Genomic DNA, 22988 nt, shown 5'->3' on the forward strand with positions numbered 1-22988 from the left:
TATACAAAAAAATGTGTTCATCAAGATAACAAAATTATAAAAATGTTGTAAAATATTGCTTTATTTTGTACTTTTAATATCATTATAATAAAAGAAAGTAATATATAATAAACTTTTACAAAGAAGCAAAAAATTGCAGTGAAAGTAAAGCTTAATTCCCGGATATACTTATTGTTCAAAACTCATAATCGGCATTCCGATAAACAAATTCGCGTAACTAAAAATCCTTTAATAAATTCGAAGTTTCAAAATTAACGGGCGTCAAAGAAACTTCTCGAAACGTCTGTTTTCTACAAAAACTCAATCGGTCGATTTATCTTCTATTTTTTTCAACGACTAAGAAACACTCATCATGCTCGTTGACAATAACATTGTCAACCGTCGACAAAATCAGAGCAACATATGAGCATGCGCGCCCATACGTCACGATCAGCTGATCGCCAATCAGCTGATCGAAAAAGATCGTGCGCATGACAAGTGTAAAAATTTCAATTCATGACCTCATCGGCGGCCAATAATACGCGGCGCCCTGAGGTCACCGCTAAAATACGAAAATTATTGGCCCACGTTGCAACGGGCCCAAAAATTCTGCCTGCTATATAAAGAGCACCGCACGTGGGCACGACGAAGTCTTGCGCTTTTCTAAGACGTGCTCTTTTGATTTTCGCTTTGTTACACCGCTATCTCACACCGCTTATAACGACCGCTATTCTCTTGGACTTCGATTATCCGCACGTTTCCAAAGATCAACTCACTGCACCGCTCACGATATCTCGCATTATAACTGTGTCGCTTTTTGCACCGCGCGCTTACTGTGAATCGTAATCACCGAACACTTGTCACTTTTATTTTTGATATTAATAAAGTTTCCCCCTTTTGTTAACCGAAGGCAAATATCTTTCAACTGACGATCTTCCACTTTCCTCAATTCACTGCCGGACTCGCTTGCGAACACTTATCTATATTGAATTAAGCTCATAATATAAATAAAAATATGAATAATACATTAATGTCGATTCTTTTTAACATTTAATGTATGAAAAAAGAAAATTATAAGTAGTACATTTTAAAATTTGTAACTGACAACAGTATTATTGAAGAATATAATTTTTTTATAATAAAAATACAAATAAATAAGAGTATTAATTCTTTTTTATAATAAAAAATATAGTGTATTTTAAATATCACAGTGTGTAGTAATACATCACAGCGTCATCAGTATTACATCAGTATCACAGTGATATACAGAACATCGATTATCCAAAAAATAAAACGTCATGAAATAAATTATATATGTATTTACTATTTATTATATAATAATCATAACAAGAAAAAAATCGTAAACAAAATCTTTTGCAGCAAACTTGGATAACTAATCGTCTGGATAATCGGGGTTCTATTAAGAATTTAGATTTTAAATATCGTATATAATACGTAGCATTTCTTTTTTTTTCTCTGCATTTTTTTGTGGAGACATCGCGTTAAGTGAAAATAATATTAATTGGCAAAAAGCCATATTTTCTGTTATTTCTAGATATAATATTGATGATGATGATGTCAGTTGTTGGAATGAATATGTTCTCTAATAGAGATGAAACTTTATAAATAGCATTTTCTATGACGTCCGGTGATTTTCCTTTGATTTTTCGTTGTACAGTAAAATTTTTCTTCCTCAAATCATTAGAAACATTTAATATTGATGAAGAAGTATTATTTGAGCAATCATCTGAAATTAAATCTCTAAAAAAATATAAAGCGTTTTAAACATATTGTTACGTCCAGACCCTTGAAAGGTCGGGCCATCTGGAAGAACGTAACCTACTTACCCGGTGACACACTTTCGGGCGTGTGTATGGATCGGGTCGAGCGCACTGTCCTGGGGCCTGCACAGGTCAGTGACCAGAATGGTTCCTTTAACTCTGTAAGTGTCTTAGGCCGATACGCTTGTTGGTCCCTTTTCTGTAAGAGAATCGAATCTCTTTTACACGGGATGGGACCTTGTGCGATTTCGGAAAGGAATGGAAGTGAGCGGGAAAATGTAAATAAATTTACCCTTTACCATAAATCAAAATTTACTTATATGATTAACGGGTTTACAGAAAAATGTTTTTATTGTGTGTTGTGCATGTGTAATTTCGCGGGTGTTACAATAGTACGGGGGGGACATCAGCCAGGAATAATAAAAAGGAGTTTTAAGGAAGCTAAATCCTGGCTGGTTTTTACAATGCTTTGGTGGATTTTTCTTATTTAGCCTGTAAGGAAAGGATTTGGAAGATTAGATTAAAGAGGGAATAAAGATCAAGGGTCATCGAACTGGATGATGGATGGAAGGAATTTCCTTAGCAGAGCTTGGATGGGAACGGCGAGCGGTAAATGTGATCCAGAGAGGTACCAAGGAATTATCGAGTCAGGAGGGGCAGTAGTTAAATAATGAAGGAATTCTTCGTGGTCCACATCACCGACCCACGCAGAACGATCCTTCCGGAATGGGAAAATCAAGGAGGGGAAACTGAGATATAAAATAGTTTAATCTGCCACAATGGGAAGGTTCAGGTGTAGAATTAGGGGGAGGATGTTCCGACGGGGACTCTGGAGGGAAGTCAAAAGGATGGGAACTCTCGTCAAGGTCGGGAGGATATCTTGCAAAATCCTCCGGATCTTCGAAGAACTCCGAGGACTCCGAGGGGGTGGAAGGGGATGGAGGATCGGAGTCGAGGGTAATTACGGATATAGGAGACGGAGATCGACTCGATTAAAAGTGAGGGATTAAAGGTGAGGGATTAAAGGTGAGGGAGGAGGGAGAAGGTTCGCGTAAAATAGGGATAGGAGATCGTTGAGGTGACGCAGAGAATGGTGATGAGCTCTAGGTGTGTCGGGGAAGAAGGGGGAAGGCGCTGGGGAGGAGATAGGGGAGTAGCTAGGCGCAGGGATCGAGGGGGTTTTGTTGAGTGAATGTGTGTTAGTGTCACAATGTGTGTTATCATTGAGCGAAAGGTTACTAATACTATTCGATCTATCGTGATGGGGGAATTCCGGCGTGGTTTGAGGCTGTTCCCCCTTAGCGTGTTTGTTCCGGCGATTCCGCCACCGCAATGCAGCCCAGCGTTTACCGTGAGGCACTAATAATAATTTCACGGTCAAGTAATTTATGAATTTGCAAATATAACCCTTCCTAATTCTATCTCTATTGTCATTGGGAGAAGATTATTCAAGGTTAGACAAAATAATAATTAATCCCAAAAAATTTACTTCTACTTTTAATTAGATTGTACAGGGTGATCCAAAAGTATGGAAACGGCCAAATAACTGTGGAGGAATGCACTTTGGAGAAAAAAGTTTGAGACAAAAGTTGTAGGATTTTTCCCGGGCAATCCGACGGTGACCTTAGATTTGACCTTGGATAGTCATTTGAAGGTCACATAAAGATTACCTTCAATTTCTTAAATGGAACCCCCTATTTTTCATTGCATATTCTTGTAGCTTATCTCGAGAGCTTTCCAAAACACTATAATTAAGTACCTTTTTATTAAGTACTTTTTGAGTTATAAGGCTTGAAATAATTTCTTAATTTTACATAAACCATAAAATATCTAGTAAACCATTCATTTTTCGATTATCTTACCTTCATACTTTTATGTACAAAATAATGAGAGGAATCAATTGGTGTAAAGAAAACACAGTTGTTTCTAAGAAAAGATATGTAATTTGCAATTAACAATTCCATATTTTTTCTTAAAAACAACTGTATGTTTTCTTTACACCAATTGATTCCTCTCATTATTTTGTACATAAAAGTATGAAGGTAAGATAATCGAAAAATGAATGGTTTACTAGATATTTTATGGTTTATGTAAAATTAAGAAATTATTTCAAGCCTTATAACTCAAAAAGTACTTAATAAAAAGGTACTTAATTATAGTGTTTTGGAAAGCTCTCGAGATAAGCTACAAGAATATGCAATGAAAAATAGGGGGTTCCATTTAAGAAATTGAAGGTAATCTTTATGTGACCTTCAAATGACTATCCAAGGTCAAATCTAAGGTCACCGTCGGATTTCCCGGGAAAAATCCTATAACTTTTGTCTCAAACTTTTTTCTCCAAAGTGCATTCCTCCACAGTTATTTGGCCGTTTCCATACTTTTGGATCACCCTGTATAATTAAGAGAGTATTAATATATAGAAAATAAAAGAAATAACATAGTTCGAAATGAATTCAAAAATAGTTGGAATTTCAAAGGAGTCGAAAGAAGAATCGGCTCTCGAAGATTTAATTAAGATTAGGAATTATTTGTGCACTGTGTTATAGAGATTCTAGGTGAGCGAGGAGTTGTTCGTGAACCGCCTTGCGGAGATTCTCGACGAACAGGGAATTGTTCGTGAACCGCCTTGCGGAGATTCTCGACGAACAGGGAATTGTTCGTGAACCGCCTTACGGAGATTCTCGACGAACAGGAAATTGTTCGTGAACCGCCTTATGGAGATTCTCGACGAACAGGGAATTGTTCGTGAATCGCCTTGCGGAGATTCTCGACGAACAAGGAATTGTTCGTGAACCGCCTTGCGGAGATTCTCGACGAACAGGGAATTGTATAAAAGTGGATTAAGAAAAAGGAATGAGCCAGAGAAGAAAGTTTAAATAGTTGATTTGATGAAATGAGGATGAAATGAAGATGATTATTTTAAAAATAAAAGAAAAATAAAAAAAAAGATATCTTTCCCAATGACAACTTAATCGTAGAAGGTTAAAGGGAGTATAATCAGATGAGACTTACTAATTATTGAGTGCGTCGACAAATAAAAGTTTCTGGTTCAGGCCGGAGCGTGAATTTGTAGGCCAACTGGTTGCCCGTCAAATCGGTGATGTTGTCTGAGGTTGATACTCAACTGCACTTGTAACTATCACTGATTTGTAACTTGTAACTGACTGCTTTGCAACTCAATTAAACCGTAACTCTGACTGTTTGCGGAGAAGAATAACCAGAAAAAAAATCCTGAGACTAACTGTGTGTTCGCGTTTTCGGCTCATGAATTTTAAAGTTTTTGCTCCTCCTCCCTTCTGGATGGTGGGAATCTTTGAAAATCGAATCAAATGATTTCTATTACTCCCTTCTTAGGGCCAAGGAGTTAGATTTTCAGTAAGAGAGGAGTGTCTTAAGGTTTTAATTGGTTAAGCCCTTTTGCGCGAGATTTAGCTCCATCCAGTAGAGAGTGGGAGCGAGGAGCTGATTATCTTATCGCTTGATGATTGAGAATGGCCTGTCGAACGAGCGCACGTGCAATATTAATTTATGTTTACCTCTGGTCAATTTCTTGAGGACCACAGGCTTTTTGTTTAAATTCTCTAAGATGAATCAAGTTATAACCATAGATACGAGTGGTTCGAATTTCTTATACTTCCGAGTCTCATAATTCAAAAATTTGTTTAGGTTTTCTTTAGCGCTATTTCGATTGGCCACTCTCAGTGTTTAGACTTACTATTTATTTACGCGAGTTAGGTTCCGTTTGCTTATTTCAATTTCGAGCCCTATCTTTAATTACTTCTAAGATAGCGTTTCGATGAAAGAAAAGAATCGTGAAGTCCACCGGACGTAACACATATTATAAATCTTTGTCTATGTGTGCATGTATATAATTTGCACCAAATAATATTAATAATATTAGGATAAATGAAAGTTATGGCAAACTAACAAAATAAATGCAAATATTTACTTTATATTATGTGTCAAATCTGTATCGTTTGTTAAAGATTGCTGAACTAAACTATTAGGTATAGAAGATTTATTGATTCGTTTTTTAAATCTATTTTCAGTTAAATCTATTTTCTTGGACACTACTATTAACATTAACAAGAATCATATTGAATTCAATTGGTACAGGAAACCGACTTTTTCAGGGAGATTTCTCTCATTTTTTTCACACCACCCTCTGTCACATAAAAGAGGAGTGGTTATCGGCTTGACTGACAGGATTTTTAGACTTTCACATCCGCGTTTTCATAACAATAATTTTTCTTTTATCATTTCAATTTTATTGAACAATGGTTATCCGATACATTTCATTTTTCAAACGATTACTCAAAGACTCAAGTTTTTAATTTTTACTAAGAGCAATGACGCTGACTTGCATCTCCATACCCCCTCCTCTCCTACTCTTTCTCCTTTTTTCACCATTCCTTTTTCCTCAAGTTTTCCCAGAAATTTCATTTCGAATATCAAGAAATATACGAGTAGAAGATTGGCTTACTCTGTGAACAACAAACTGAATTCTTTCGTCAGATTACATAAGGATCCTTTACCTGATCTCCATCATTCCAATGTTATTTAAGATCAGCTGTCTAGATTGTGATGCTTCTTATGTGGGTCAGACGAAGAGGAAACTAATAACTAGGATCAAGGAACACCGCTCTGATATCAATAAGACATCGGGGTCTCTCTCGGTTGTGTCCCTTCATAGAATGGAGGGCCATGAATTTGACTGGGCGAACATTTCCATTTTGGAAGAAGAACTGGGATACAAAAAGACTAATTGCAGAAATGTTACATATTTCTAATCAGAATCACGGTATCAACATCCAGAGTGACACGGAGTTCCTTGACAAGATATATTTGCCAATTATAAAGAAATTCTCGTAATGATTTCTTCGAAATGTTACCTTTCATCATTTCTTTATCCTTCATCCTGATGGGGATCTCTTCCTTTCCCCCTCTTTTCTTTTTTTCGGGATCTTGCATCGCCTCTTTGCGTTCGCGTATCACTCAGTCCGGCGCTGTCGATTAGAGAATTTGTGTCGTGCCTATATTGCTCTCTCCTCGAAGGATTTCCGTATTCTACTTACCTTCACTTTAGGGAAGGGTACGCATTTTTAACTATTTCTAATTGTTTCACATTATATTATTCTTTGTCTTACTTTTGTAATTTATTCTTTATAACTTTTTTATTCTTTAAATTTTGATAAATTGATTCCCGTATTAACTTTTGGGGGTTTCTCATGTCATTTAGTGGGGGTTCACACATTCTTTATTGTTTTTTTCTTTTATAGTATGCCACCCTAATCAAGGTTTAATCAGGACACATTAGGCTCCACTGCATTTTCGGCTGGTCATCGACGTAGGCATCTTTGACTGCCTTGTATTAATGAGATGTTTGTGGACCTGGTGATTGGGTTTTCTTGTCGGCGTGCGTTTTTCGAGGGTGGAGCGGCATGGTTTTTATCATGGCACACCAAGAATTTGGATCATGGGTTTGCTTATCATTGCGTTGCGCTTTTTGTGCGTTTAAATTCGCCCGTTATTTGCGTATTTGATTTTGACTTTTTTGACTCTTTTATCACTATTTATTTTGTTTTGCGTCTTTCCATCACTTATTACTAATGACCGTTATATTGAATTTATTTTTGCTTACTGGTATTTTGCGATTTGACATTGATAAGGACCCGAATTGGGTCGAAACGCAGCGTTTGTCACTTGATTTAAATAAAAGTTTTATCAGGTTATTATACTAATATAACCGTTTTTATTTCCGCATCTTTTACCTTTGCGTTGGTTCCTTAAGTCTTTTATGAAATTTTGTTGATAAATCTATTTTAATTATATTTTTTTCTGAATCTGTTTTTTCACTCTTATCTTTTAAAGATGATAAAATTAAAGTAGACTCGATCATTGAAGAAGTAGAGTTTTCTCTGCCACATGAACCAAAATTTCTATAATAGAAAATTGTAATGTTATTCCTGATATAGAAGCGCTTTTCATTTTAAATAAATATTACAATTAATATTTTAAACACTTTTGAAGATCGATACATTTTGTTGATGGAGGTATGTTCTTATACATATTGAATATTGTTCTAAAAAAAGAAAAAGTTGTCAAAAATCACTTATATTATACAAAAAATGCTATTGTAAGAAGAATATAAAATATAGTCATAAAGTATTTTTTTTGTCTTACAATTAAACTAAAAATACTTTTTATTATTTATTTAATATAGATTTTTTCAAATTTTATTATTATTATTACCTTCTTCTCTTAACAAAGCGTTCTAAGATTTGCATATTTTCAAAAAATTCAAAAGACTTCCTCTTTGAAGCACCACTTCCAGTAGTTGTTTCTTCCTGTTTTTGCTTTTTCTCTCTTGCATATCGTTCTCTTAATCGTGTCCACCTAGATTGACACTCGTGCGCTAGCAATGAAAATGACATTAAATTGCTTATAATCTATGAAACCTTAATAAAATGAGTAAGGTCTCAAGTTTTGATCAAACATGGACTATGTTTTTAATTTTATATTAATGTTTTTTTCAATATTTATCTCTTATTATTAATCTATTATTACTAATTGTAGCAGTAAAATTGATACTTTTATGTGTTTTTATACATATTATTTCTTGCAAATTATTTCCGTAAAAATATTTAAGATTTGAAACACAAGACAATTTATTACAGTATATTACAGAAGACAAAACTACTACTGAACAAAAAACATCTTAAAATTATATATCATTCATTCTGTTAAAAGACTTATAAATTTATAAAAATAAAACAAATGTAGAAAAATATTATGTACCTGTCATATTTAATATATTTCCTATTTCTGTCCAGGCATTCTGCTTTTTAATAATATCTTTGAAGTCAGTTAACTCTTTATTATATAAATAGGAATAGTTGCGCACTAAAGATATGAGCAAAGCATCTCCAGCTATTCCATTTTGATCTACTCCATAAGAATTCTCCTCTTCATTTTGTGAATCATCTTCATTATTTAATTCATTAAAATCATTTTGATATTGAAAATCATAAAAATAAAAAGTATGATCCATTTCAATAGCCTAATGATATATAAAATATTCATAATTAATTTGATTATAAATAAATATCAAAATATATATAAATATGAAAAATATTTATAAAATTAAGACTTTGTAATACTGACCAATATTATTTTCTTTTTTAGATTTGCTAAATGAAATCTCCTTTGCTAGTTGAAATCTCCTAAAATAGGTTAGAAAAATTAGTACATAAGACATAGTAGTTTCTTGAGATCTGCTTGCATAACGTAAGAATTCATCTTTATGGATTTTTCGACTATTTATGCATTATGCTTTGTGCACTATGTGAGATCCGCAGAATGAGAAGAGAGGATGGAAATGAAGGACTTCGATTGGTTGATTTCCTTATGCTTTATACATTATGCGTTATGTAAAAGTGTGTGCTGCGGCCTTAAGATAGGAATGGAGCATGAACCCAATATTTAGACAAGGGAGGTGAAGCCACTGCGGAAGAAGCGACGAGATAAACTATGAGCATTTTTCATTGGATGAAATGATGCGCGCGCGCAATGACATTTAATACGAAATATGTTGATGTCTTTAATCTTATAAATAATTAAAAAAAAAGAAATAAGAAATTAAAAAAGGAAAGTAAAAGTATATTTTTCAATACAATGGAAAGATATTGTTTTGGATAATAAACAGTAATGAAGAACATCTCGAAAACAAGATTTAAGCTTAAAATATATCTAAAACGATCAGTCTAGAAATAAAATAATGTGTTCTGGCTACTTGTATTATACATAGCTATATGTGTTTTATAAAAAAAACATATATCGAATTTATTATTTTATGTTAATAAATCAATAATGTCAATAAATCAACCTTTTTTTCTTTTTTTTTAAATAATAATAAATTCTATGTAATGACTATGATAAAATAATAAATAATAACTATAATAAAAGGGCTATTGATAACAATTATTTCGAATTTTAAACTTTTATTCAAGCTTGCTTATAAATTTATAAACCTTACTGAACTTACTAAGCAGCGTACCATTGTATATGAATAATCTGCAACATATAATTTATAAATACACACACATTTAAGATCTCCTAGGATTGATGATAAAAACTTAAATACATTATAGATCCCATCGCCCATCGATCCTAATGCCCATCGAGGAGGGAAAATTACCTACAAAATTACCAATGAAACTAGCAAAAGAGACAGACATAGGCCTCCCATGTAGTACCTCTCTCTATACAGCGGGCGCTCGCCTGTCTATCGCGATGCTCAGTCCAGTGTATATGTCGATGGTAATACCTATATCATGAGATAGGTTAAAAACGACACACAGTTAAGCCCTTTGCACAATGCTAGGCAACAGGCAATAGAAATAAGGAATAAAAACGATTCACCAATGAATACGCGGAACAGAAAATATTCGCCAATAGGAGAAGAGAATAGATACTATTTCTATTCTTATTGCGTGTTCCCTAGCATTGTGCAAGGATCTTTACAGATTTGCTGTTGGCGACATTGCTGATTGAGTTATAACTTTGCTGATTGATCTGTTGGATTTCCATGATAGAACAGGTGCTATTTTTCTTGTCTTCTGTGTTAGTTCATTGTGAGAGGTAGTCACACAGCTATTAGGTTATGTAAAGATCAGGACTCCCGGGTGAGTAATGCGCAAGCGGGTACCACCCGGGAGTCTAGTCTTTCACCGGATTAGACGCAAAGAGAGGAGGTTTTAATGGGCAGTGGGCCGTTAAATAGGCCGAGTCCCACACTGCCCCGCCTTACGGGGGGCGGGGCGTGCGTAAGAAGCATTTTCCCCTCTCTCGTAATAAAAATAAGGTTATGTAAAGATGGAGGGCCACAAATATGACCACAAATAAAGGAAATGAAAAATCAAAATTTTGTCGTAATTTATCGATAAGAAATATTGCAATTGCATTTTTCTACGTTTCACTGCTGTAATTATGGTTTGCTCCATATTTATTTGTTATTACTGAAAGGATGCTAGTACTAAAATTAGTAGTAAAAAAGTCCTCGTCTGAAGTCAAGTGAGTGTAAGGGTCGTCGAGCGGGCTAGGAAGAAATCGCGGGATTTTAGGAAGAGAGAGCTTAAGGGAAATCTTAGTCACACTAATAATAAGGAAATTATTAATACTCGTTCAATACTGTATTTCGTATTACAACCACGAACAACCACGGCAGCGCGCTACAGACGATTATATTCGATAATTGTTAACCGCACAGTATATCGAACCGATACTTATTGAGTCCGGACAAAGACTGACTGGTCCAAACCAGTTACACTCGCGAGACCAGTAAAACAAAAACCTCTCGCCTCGATCACGCACTCTTTCAGCCAATCACAGGCTGCACGTCACTCAGCCAATCATAGGCTGCCACGTCATCTGCACTGTCGACTCAAACGCCACCTCGATATAGCCTTAATGCTAGGGAGGAAGCTAGGGGAATGCCAATGGCGGAAGGTAAGGCTTACGCCCATAGACTTACTAGAATAGACTGCTCATGAAGGTAGTGGGGGTATCCGTCATTGAGAAAAGGATAACTGTCGTTAATATGAGTTTCTATCTCTTCCTAATGCAGAATAGTGGGGAAGCATAACGACCAATAACGGTGTCAGAGCGTGAGTGATAGTATGCGTATTATCGATGTGAGCTAAATCACGCTCACTAGAAAGAGATAGAAACTCATATTAACGACAGTTATCCTTTTCTCAGTGACGGATACCTCCACCACCATAATGAGGGCTCATGAGCAGTCTATTCTAGTAAGTCTATGCTTACGCCTTACAGCGTCGGCCATTCCTGACCGCGTCATTCGCCCCGAATAATAACTTAAATCGCAAGATAATACATATAAAATTTGAACGCAAATAATAATGTTTAATAACATATAAATTAGAATGCAATGAAAAATAAAATATATAATTCATAAACTAAAACGCATGATAAATAACTTATATGCGAATCGAAATGCAAAATGTGTATATATATATATATATATATATATATATTTAACGAAAAGTAATTGGACAAGTGAATGAATAATAGCTAGTCAACTTAAAAAAGAATAAAATAATGATTAGGTAAGTCGCATAAAATAAAAATAAACATTGAAATGGATCACATACACCGGTAAAGACTAGCATATCCCCAGATAGCACAGTGAATTCTAACAGTAATCTTTAAGTTTTCTCTTTTTTATATTGTAATTCTTTAGGAATTCATAGATGAATACAATAAGAATGATTGTGGAAGTTACATGCACTATGATTGAATTCTTGAAAACTTCTTAAAGTATTCATATAGTATTCATATAGTATTCATATAATATTCATATAGTATTCATATAATATTCATATAGTATTCATATAGTATTTTTCCATTTCCATAAATGTAAACTTTATGAATTCAATGGGAATAGTATTTGGAACACTGAAAGAATATACTAAATCTAAAAAAATAATTGATTTCAATATTTGCAAGAAAATATTTATTTATATTAAGCCAAAATATATTTGAATCATTAAAATATACATGTATATTTTGCTGATTCAAATATATTTTTGCTTAATATAAATAAATATTTTCTTGTAAATATTGAAATCAATTATTTAAATAAATATTTTCTTAATTTAAATAAATATTTTCTTATAAATATTGAATCAATTATTTTTTTAGATTTAGTATATTTTTTCAGTAAACATAAGACATTTTGTAGGAAAAATTAATACACAATATTATTAATATTTAACTTCTTTTTAATATAACTTCTTATTTAAAATTAAATGTATGTGCATACAATATATATTATATTTTTATATGCATATATAATTAAAAAAAGTAAATATATATGTAATATAATAAACAACTTATATTAAACGCTGTAATTTAATTAATGCATATGGGTAATTCTAACGAAATTCCGAAATTCATGCCCTTATTGATTTTTTCTAAGTAGTTACGAAATTTAAGCAATGATTATTATTTTGTTATTAAATATGCTATAGTGGATACATAATACCTATATGACTTTCTAGTAAACTAGATATCTAATATTTCTTTTGCTTATGGAAACATCCGAAAATCATTCCCTCACTATGTCCCAAACTCCAGATTAAAATACTCTATGGTCGCTAAATTGACACATTTCGCTAAATTTAATGTCATAGTTTTACCGATCGTTTAAAATAAAATGGTTTTCTTAAAATATTCATAATTACAAAAAAAAATTAAAGATTATTTAAATTTATGCATATTTTTTATTTTGTCCCAAAAAATAAAATCATTCCCTCACACCTTTGTCCCCAGTCCATTTTTGAACGTGTTATTTGTATTACATGAACGCACCCATTTGTTTTTGACAGTTGGCAGTACTGCCAATAATTCATTATGGCGAATTCATCTTGTGCGTGCAAGTAGTTTCTGTTAAAAAAAGATTTCGTTCATAATTTACTACGTTACATTTTTGGCCGTCATTACATCACATCTTATAAAAATAAGGTAATCAACTTTAACTAATTAATGATTAAACGTTGACGTTGGTTTTGGTAACTTATAACGTGACCATAAAATGCAATACGAAAGAAAGGTTAAGTTGTGCGTTTTTGGCGGTAATGTTTGATTTCGTCATTCCCTCACCGTCATTCCCTCATATTTATTTGTAGTGAGGGAATGATTATTTTAACGGTGCGCTTTGTTTGCTTTTTGTGTTCTAGCTGCATTAACGCTAATTGATCTTTGCTTTCTCGTTTTAGGGCTTTATTAACCTAAAAATGGCAAAAAAAAAGAAATTAACTGACGCACAACTAAAATTGAAAAAGAAAGAGTATGATCGGAAACGTAGAGAAAAAATGAAGAGCGATCCTACCAGTTTAGAAAGACTTCGCGAAAAAGAAAGACTGAAATACGTTAAGAAAAAAGAAAAAGGACAGGTAAAACCTGTATCTGAAATGAGTTCAAGAGAAAAAAGACTGAAACGAAAGAATTGGAAAAAAAATAGTCAAACCTACAGGGATAAAAAAGGTGTGCTGTGTAAGAATTTGGCAAGAGTATTGGATATAACGCCACCTCCAAGCCCAGGGCCTTCTTTCGAAAACATTCATCAAAATAGGGAGGAGCAGCGGAGACTGTTGGTAATCGCTCAAAGGAAAATGCAACTAAGACGACGTAGAGCAACGCTTTATGCTAAAATATCCAAATTACAAAAAGCAGTTGACGACGAAAAAAGGAAGGGTGAGAAGTTTTGCAAGAGATATCAAAGATTAGCTAAAAAGTTTCAGACTTCTCTTGAAGCTAAAGTTTCAGAACTATTGCAAAATGTACAAGTGCCTAAAACCGTGAAGAAGAGACTTATTTTTTCAGAAGTTATTACTAGACAGCTTACAGACCACTACAAAGATCAAAATAAACATAGTGATAAGAACAAATTTTTTGAAATATGAAACCAAATCTTTTGAAGAAGAATAAATTGCTCAGCTTAGCAAAACCGTTTTTCAAACACGAAACTTACAAAAGAGCCAGGTGCAGAAAATTAAATACTAAAGCAATGAAAGTCAAACAAGACGTTACTGATTTTTTGGAAAAGGATGAGAATTCAAGGATGTGTCCGGGTAAGAAAGATTTTTTGAGGCACAAAGGACAAGTGCAAAACAAAAACGCTTATTGTGTGATACCATGAAAAACTTGCACAAAAAGTTTTTGACGACAGTTGAATACAAAGTGAGCTTGGCAACATTTTGTAAGTTCAGACCTTTTTGGATAACCTGGGCATTAGTCAAAGACCGTGATACTTGCAAATGTGTGATACACGCAAATGTTCAATTGATGATCCAAAAACTGTATGAAAATAAAGCTTTGCCTAGCTGCAATCTAACAATATTTCTTTCAATGATAACATGCGATGTGCATTCAACAAAATGTCTGTTCAGAAAATGTGAGGGTTGTATGAACAAGTCTATGGAATATTTCTCCCCCAGCCAAATAAAATAATTACATATCATAAATGGGTATATGAAACAATTTCATATGAAAAGGATGGAAAGATGAAGACGGTGCGCAAACCCATAAAAAAGGCGATTAATATCTCAATAAAACAATTAGTGAAACAGTTAGAAGAGGCACTACCTTCATTCTTTCAGCACGTCGGTACCATAGCTCACCAGTATCAGACCATTTCAGAACTTAAAAAAAAAATAACCGAAAATGAAGTCCTCATACACATAGATTTCAGCGAAAATTATTCTTGTAAATACTACGAAGAAATACAGGCAGTTCATTTTGGTAGTGCTAGGCAACAAATTACACTTCATACAGGTGTACTTTATTTACGTCGCAATGATGGTGTCAAAGCCTACACTTTTAGCTCTCTATCTGAAAATAACCGACACGATAAGATGGCAGTATGGGCGCATTTAATACCAGTATTTGAATGACTTAAAAACCAGGATTTGAACATTCATACAATTCACATCCTGAGTGATAGTCCAGTTAATCAATACAAGAATAAGTTTATTTTTCATATTGTATCTCGACATATAAATGATTTATACCCGGGAACAAGATTATTTTCATGGCATTATTCGGAACCAGGCCATGGAAAAGGTGCGCCTGATGGTGTGGGGGGGCACTTTAAAAAGAACTGCCGATAAAGCTGTGGCTGAAGGCCTTGATATCGTGAATTTAATGACACTCAAAAACATATTACTGGAAAGATGTCCTTCAATAATGTTGTTTGAAGTAACCACCGCTGACATCGTAGGGATAGAAAATTTAGTAAAGCAATCAGAATCGATCGCTGCATTCCGTGGAACTCAAAAAATTCGCCAATTTGTTTGCGCTGCTGATGTGCTCGAGTTCAGAAGTCTTTCGTGCAACGATTGCACTGGAAAGTGTAGTCATTATCATTTAGGGTATTACTCATCTTCCAAGAATAATTATGTTATGAATAGGCGCAGTAAAATCCAAACCCAGAGTGCTTCGGATAGTAGACAGTGTTCAAAAGATATCCCTGATGAGAATGCTAAAGGAACAGATCCAGATTATAATATAGGGGACCATGTTATTATTAAATGGGACGATGAGACTTACCCTGGACAAATTACTTCAGTTTGTGAAGAAAGGGCTTTAGTAAAATGCATGACTAGAGGCTCTAAAGCTTGGAAATGGCCGACATTAACAGATGAATAGCTGTATAATTGGAATGATGTATTACAGAAGATTCAGCCTCCAACATTAATAAAAAGAGGATGCTACTTCATAAGAGAAATGGACAAGGGTGATTAGCTGAGTTGATCAAAGAAAGATTCCTGATATTTAGATTTAATATTTTATTATTCTCTCTCATGTTGTTGAAACTGATATAGTTTATAATGAATAGATGGTTTTCATTCTTTTGGCGAGTTGCCCTTTTTATTTAATATCAAGAATGATACTTTTTAGTTCTCTTTATTAGTTTGTAAGTAACTTTAAATAGATCCCTAGTGCGATTCGCAATACTTGAAACGCTGTGATTTTCAAAAGAAAGGTTGTCAATATTTTAAGTACAAAAATTGATATTATTAGATTTGTAAGGAGAAATAATAAGCAAATGTTACTTTATCTTTGTTATTTAAAGTATAATACAAGATTTCTAATGTCATTAAACATGTCTTTTATTGTTGAATTGTCGTAAATATGTTAACACTCATTTCCTCACCTGACACATCATTCCCTCACTCTCTAATTTTTTAACTACCCTCTTTATCCCATGAAAACTCACTTATTTTGGGGACCACTATATCATTGACAATTAGTTACACGAGTACTATAAAATTCATAAAAAAGAAAAATTAAATATTGAAAATATTCTTTATAAATTTTTGAAACTCAAATTTCTGAATTTGGCTAGAATTACCCATATAAATACAACTTACTTTTATTTTCTATAGTAGTTGGTTATTCTTCAGTTTCGTCTAAAACTTTTATTGTGATACGTGAGTGACTTTGATAAATCTGTAATAAAATATATGTATGAAATTATATAACATTATATTATACATTAGAAAGACTAAAGGAATAGGACATTCTATATAAAAGTAATATATAAAAGTAATATATGAACATATAATAGAAGTTTTTATTCGTATAACCGTAAATCGCCTGTTGAAAGAACATGAACTACATGCAGACAAATATTTATTCAAATTTATCAATAGATAGAGATTTTGATTAACTCTGTTGGCAAACCAACTAAAACAGCTTGTTTACTGAATAAATAAACAACAAAAATAAAAACTGCATGCGTTTATTTCGAGGTTAGGTAGTAGGAATATATTTAGTTTAACTAATACTTACCATTCAATAACACCCAATTATTAATATAATTATGTAGCACTGTGCTTTTGTAATCTGATATAATATATATATAAATATATTACCATCTTTTTATTGCAAAATACATGTAGCACACTGCACACTGCACCCCAGATAGCACAAAGGTGAACATAAGTTCATAGGGAAATCATTTTAAAGAATACTTGTAGAATTAGAAAAATGAATATCTGAAGAATTCTTGAAGAATTATTCATAATCAGTTCGTCTTGAAATATTCTTTATAAATTTATTTTAATGAATACTTTGCGACAGTACTATGAATACTTTGAGAATTTATAAGGAATTACTTGTTATTTTTCCACGCATGCGCGAGACTGTATGTGTTCGGTTCGGACTTTATCTTGTAATTTCGTGCAGTGCAATCTGGCGATGATCAATGTTATAGGATTTCATAAAATTTGCAAACTCTTGAGAGGTAAATGCAGTTCCTCTATCCGAAACCAAAACTGAGGGGTTACCGAAGTTTTGAAATAAATATGTAAGATTTTTTATTGCTTCTTTCGAGAGCCAGTAGATTTGATGGACATTAACCAGGTATATCGAGAAAAGACATCAATGACGAGTAAAATGTGTTTAAATCCGTCCATGAAATCTTTAAGAGGTCCAAAATGATCAATATGAAATGTTTGAAAAGGCTGAATAGGCGAATCCGTAATCTGGAGTTCCCCTTTGCGTGAATTTATCGCTGAATTAGCTAGCAAACAGTCTAGAGACAGTTTTCTAAATAATTTTGAACTTTCTTTTTAAGAGAAGGAAACCAATAATTCCTACTAATCCCTTTAATAGTTTTTTCAAGCCCACAGTGAACCACATCGTCGTGGTAATAGCGAATGATATTGTTTATCATTACGTCAGGTACGAAAAATCGAGATTTGTCTATTCCTTTTTTAAAAACTAGGCCGTCTAGAAGTTCGAACTTTTCATTTTCATTTGTCTCTAAGTTTTCTGCAATGTTTTAAGTTTAGGGTCTTGCAATTGTCTGAATAACAATTCTTTTTCTAGAGGCATTGACTTAATGAAATGTACGACCCGACTAAGGGCATCGACGTGAAGCATGCGACCTTCCCAATGAATTATCTTAAATTTGTAATTCTGTAGTTTAAGAGTCCAGCGCGCAATGCGCGGGTTAATATTCGCCTTGTTAATAGCAAAAACTAAAGCGTGACGATCGGTAACGATCGTGAAGTCTAGCCCATAAAGATATATATGAAATCTCTCGATGGACTTAATAGCCAGCATTTTAAGTTCAAAATTATGATAATTTACTTCTGCTTTGTTCGTATTCTGGCTATAAAAGGCTACCGGTGCCCATTGGTTGGTTTTCTGTTTCTGAAGGAGAATTCCAGCGATAACTACTGAACTTGCGTCCGTGTGCAATTCCGTTTCGAGATCGGGGTTATATAATTGCAATGTTAGGTATGACATAAGTTTTTCTTTTAACGTTCTAAAAGCCTGATGGGCTTCGTCATCAAATTTAAATTTTATCAATTTGCGTAAAAGAAGGTGAAGAGGTTTAGTGATAGTCCTTAATAAATTTTCTAAAGTAATTCGTAAGGCCAAGAAATCTTTGCAACTCAACGACTTTTGTCAGCTGGGGAAAATTGGCAATGGCCTCCGTGTGTCTCGAGCTAAGAGTAATCCCAGACGGGGAAATAATGTACCCGAGGTATTCTATGGTAGTTTTTAAGAACAAGCATTTCTTAAGATTCAAATAAAGATTGTGTTGCTTGAGCAATAATAGCACTTGTTTTAAGACATCAAGGTTATCTTGAACTGATGATGACGAAATAAGGATATCGTCAATGTACACGACAATTTTATCTTCTCTAATCAAAGACTGAAAAATTGATACAAGACGTTTTTAAAACTCAGCAGGAGCTTCGCAAAATCCGAAAGGTAATCGGAGGAATTTGAATTGACCATCTGGAGTTGCAAATGAGAAAAATTTTGTATGATCAGGGTGTATCTTTATCTAATGGAACCCATCTTTGAGGTCGAGGAGAGTGAATACATTTTTATTACTTAAGCGAGTTAAACAATCCTCTATAATCGGGAAAGGATATTTTTGTTTATTTGTCCTGCTATTAAGTGGACGCAGATTTACACAAAGCCTCATAGAACCGTTCTTTTTCCTAACGGGAACAACACGAGAGCAATACGGCGAAGTGCTTTCTTTAATAATATTTCTAGATAACAAGTCATCCGTAATCTCTCTTATTTGAAGTTTTTCATTGTAGGCAAAGTGCTTAGGTGAATAAGTAAAAATGGAGTCATCTTTTAAATTGACTTTAACAGAGTAATCATCCTTAGCAATAGGAACATTTGTGTTTTCCACTTCTTGAAAAACTGATATTAATTGTTCTTTGACTGAAGCATCGAAGTCAATCTCAATATTGAAATAAATTCTTCTATTTTATTCGATGCAAAATCGACAACATCAGCAGAAGCAATCTCAGAGAACAAATGTACTTGGTCAGCTAAATCTTTAGCAGAAGGTTTTAACAGAGCTGAAATTTCATGTTTGAAGTTAAGAAAATCTCTGCCAATAATTAAATGAGAAGAGGTATTATTAATAGAAAAAAACGAGGAACAATCAGCCGTGAAATTTGGTAAAGCTTCTAATTCAATAGTTGTCGCGACTGAACCTTTAACATTAATAGGAGTACCATTTACTGCTTTATACAGATGTTCAGAATTTTTTAAGAGAACAGAAGAGTCAAAGAATTCATTAAAAACAGAAGACGACATAAAAGAGACCGGACTTCCTGTATCTAATAACGCTAGTTTATTACAAGGAGTATTATTGATATCTTTGACAATCAATGACAAAAGGGGTGAATCAGTGATAATTTCCTTACCGCCGGACGCATTAACGCACGCTATTACATTAGCTTCGTCGATCACTTCATCTGGACAGTCTTCTACTGCAGCAACAGGCGATGTAGACGGTTGCGTGGACATTGATGCGTTCCTTCTTTTGAAGTTTGAAACAATCCTCCTTGGTGTGGTTTTTCTTACGGCAGTAATTGCAAAAGAGATCCTTGCCGTTCTTGTTTGGCTGGTTGGGAGATTCCACCGAAAAGCTATTTTCCTTAGGCTGTTTTCTTTTCTGGCAAATGTCGGCAACTTTTTAGAGGAATCATAGCACGAGTCAGCAACATGTTGCATATCTCTCAAAAATTCGTCAAGAGAGGCAGCTTTTAATGCTATAACAGTTCCTTTAATTGTAATGCTAGAGATACCGTTGATCAGTGATTGAATAATATCTTCTTCAGGTAGACGTAAAGAGCGCAATAACACTATCTTATCCATGGCGTAATCAATGAACGATTCCTTGTAGAAAGCCCATTTACGAGCTTCCGCTTTACACATCACAGAGCTGAAGAGAATTTTTCTTCTGAATCGATTGACAACTGCGCATTTAAAATCTGGCCAAGATTTATTAACAGATCCTGTGTTCATGTCGAACCAACGACGGGCTGTCTTGACCAAGTTAACTGTAGCAGCAGATAACATGACTGATTCATGGTGACCATGCAATTTTGCTACATTTTCAATTTTTTCGACCCATAGTTCCACATCGTCTTCTTGAGAGCCAGCAAATTGAGGAATTTGTGAAGATAAAAACTTCACGTCATTACTTGAAGGCCTGTAATGTTCATCTGTTGAATGAGTTAGATTGGTTGTGTTTTGCGACTGCTCCTGTTTATCCAATATACGCGCTAGCAATTCTTGTTGCATTTTTAACTGTTGACTCATCATAAAACAGAGTTGAGGTAATACATTTTCTGTAGATGACTGTATCATTACCAGTTACAGAATTGCAATGAGCGGACGAATCAGGAGAATTGGGCTCTTGATTGGCTTCCTGTGTTCGATTTTCCGCCGAAATCCTCGAATGCATATTTCTTTCGTAGTATTCCAAGAATGTATCGATACAACTAGCTCGATTATCGGGGATGTTTGCCGTTTTTCTAAGGCTAAGTTCTTCCTGTAGTTTAACGAGCGTGAACGCTTATAATTGCTCTCTTGAAATTATTTTTAACATATTAAATGAGCAAGGTAACAAAGCGAAAAACACAAAAGCAAAAAAAACTACAAAAGCAAAATACGACAAAACCCGAAACTCGAAATAATTGTTCACTGTTGAAAATAACTAATAAAGTTTGAGATAAAGCGTGATAACACTAATGGTAACACGCGAAGAGTTTATGTGTCGAGATAATAGTGTTCTAGATTATCGACATTAGCGAATACCGAAGGTAATGTTCACAGTTATCGACGCGGAAAAGAGTCTGTACTGCAGTCGCTATTACCGACAGTAGCAAACTTGTATCAAGATCACGAGAACACTGTTTGAAGATCACGTGATCAGCACGTTGAACCGAGTGCAATACCGGTTTTTTCAACGGCTTTTGAATATGCCTCTTTTTTCTGTTTAAGAGGCACTTTAGCACTCGAAAAAAATTAAATAACACCCACGGGCACGCTAATGCGTACAGTACATTTACACACTTAATTATGTGCTGTGAAGGCGAGATACCGCACACGCGTAACCACCGTTGTAACACACCGCGGTGTAAAAACTCAAAACCAAAGACTAAGAAAGAAAAATTTCAGGGAAAAGCGAAAAGAACATCCCACTTCTGAAGCTGTAAGGGTTGTCGAGCGGGCTAGGAAGAAAGCGCGGGAATTTTAGGAGAGAGAGCTTAAGGGAAATCTTGGTCACATTGGTGTAATAAGGAAATTAATTAATAGTCGTTCAATACTGTATTTCATATTACAATCACGAACAACCGCGGCAGCGCGCATACAGACGATTATATTCGATAATTGTTAACCGCACAGTATATCGAACCGATACTTGTTGAGTTCCGGACAAAGACTGGACTGGTCCAAACAATTACGCTCGCAAGACCAGTAAAACAAAAAACCCTCTCGCCTCGATCACGCGCAAGGTTCTTAAATACACAGGTTGCCTCAATGGCGATCTTTTGGGTGGGGAATCTCGCAGCAAGAGGAGATTTTGTGACGTCATTGTTGGTGTATCTATCTCTTTTCAATTGAAATATGTCCTTTTTCAGTATTCATATGGTTATTATAAAGTGCATTATTGTTGTTATTACGTATTGCAGTACTATTTAAAATAATAAATTTTTACAAAGAGAGGTAAACTTTATTTTATATTATTTATTATGTACATAATTTTATTTTATATTATAATTTACAATTGATTAGTTATTATAACCTCACACTTCATTCTACTATATCGAATATTTTTCTTTTTAGTGGCCATGCCTGGATATGCATGCAACGTTATTAGTTGTAATAATTATTATGAAAAGACACGGTTTTTAAATGTTAATTATCATCGTTTTCCAAAGAACTCGGCCATACGAGACATTTGGATTACCCGATGTGGTCTCAGCAATTCATGGTAAGCGGATAAAGGCAAAATATGCAGTATACATTTTCGAGATGAGGATTATGAATGTGATTTGCGAAATAAGTTGTTAAATGTGCAATTTAAAAAAAAATTAAAAGAGGACGCTGTACCAACGCTACATTTACCAATCTCTATAGATGATATACAAAGTTCGTCGATCCTGAGTGATACTACCACTCTTCATGACCACTCGAATCAAGAATCATCGATTGATTATCATACTTCAGCAGTTCAGACTGAAATTAATTTCAACATGGAGACGTTTAATACATTATATTCTACGATACATAAACTAGAGGAACAGTTAGCGCAAAGTCACAGCACATGTAAAGATTTGAAAAATCAACTGCAATCTCTTATATCCCAAG

General features: G+C 34.1%; 1 protein-coding gene across 1 annotated transcript; it reads right to left on the reverse strand.

Moving 5' to 3' along the window:
* Positions 1 to 7766: 7766 nt before the first annotated feature.
* On the reverse strand, positions 7767 to 8811 carry LOC112638178 (transcription factor Adf-1-like). The gene is made up of 3 exons (XM_025409316.1): positions 8559 to 8811; positions 8013 to 8175; positions 7767 to 7842 (listed from the first exon to the last, which is right to left on the reverse strand). The coding sequence occupies exons 1-3, from the start codon at positions 8809 to 8811 to the stop codon at positions 7767 to 7769; spliced, it is 492 nt and encodes a 163-aa protein (XP_025265101.1).
* Positions 8812 to 22988: the final 14177 nt, after the last annotated feature.

The sequence above is a fragment of the Camponotus floridanus genome, unplaced genomic scaffold (assembly GCF_003227725.1).
Source record: "Camponotus floridanus strain SB8 unplaced genomic scaffold, Cflo_v7.5 scaffold258, whole genome shotgun sequence".
Lineage (NCBI taxonomy): Eukaryota > Metazoa > Arthropoda > Insecta > Hymenoptera > Formicidae > Camponotus > Camponotus floridanus.

Excerpts from the sequence above, each read along its gene's own strand:
- LOC112638178 (XM_025409316.1), bottom strand. The coding sequence starts at position 8,811 with ATGGATCATACTTTTTATTTTTATGATTTTCAATATCAAAATGATTTT. Across the intron at positions 8,176-8,558 it reads AAATATATTAAATATGACAG|CGCACGAGTGTCAATCTAGG; the intron begins GTACATAATATT and ends TTTCATTGCTAG. Across the intron at positions 7,843-8,012 it reads CGCTTTGTTAAGAGAAGAAG|AACAATATTCAATATGTATA; the intron begins GTAATAATAATA and ends TTCTTTTTTTAG.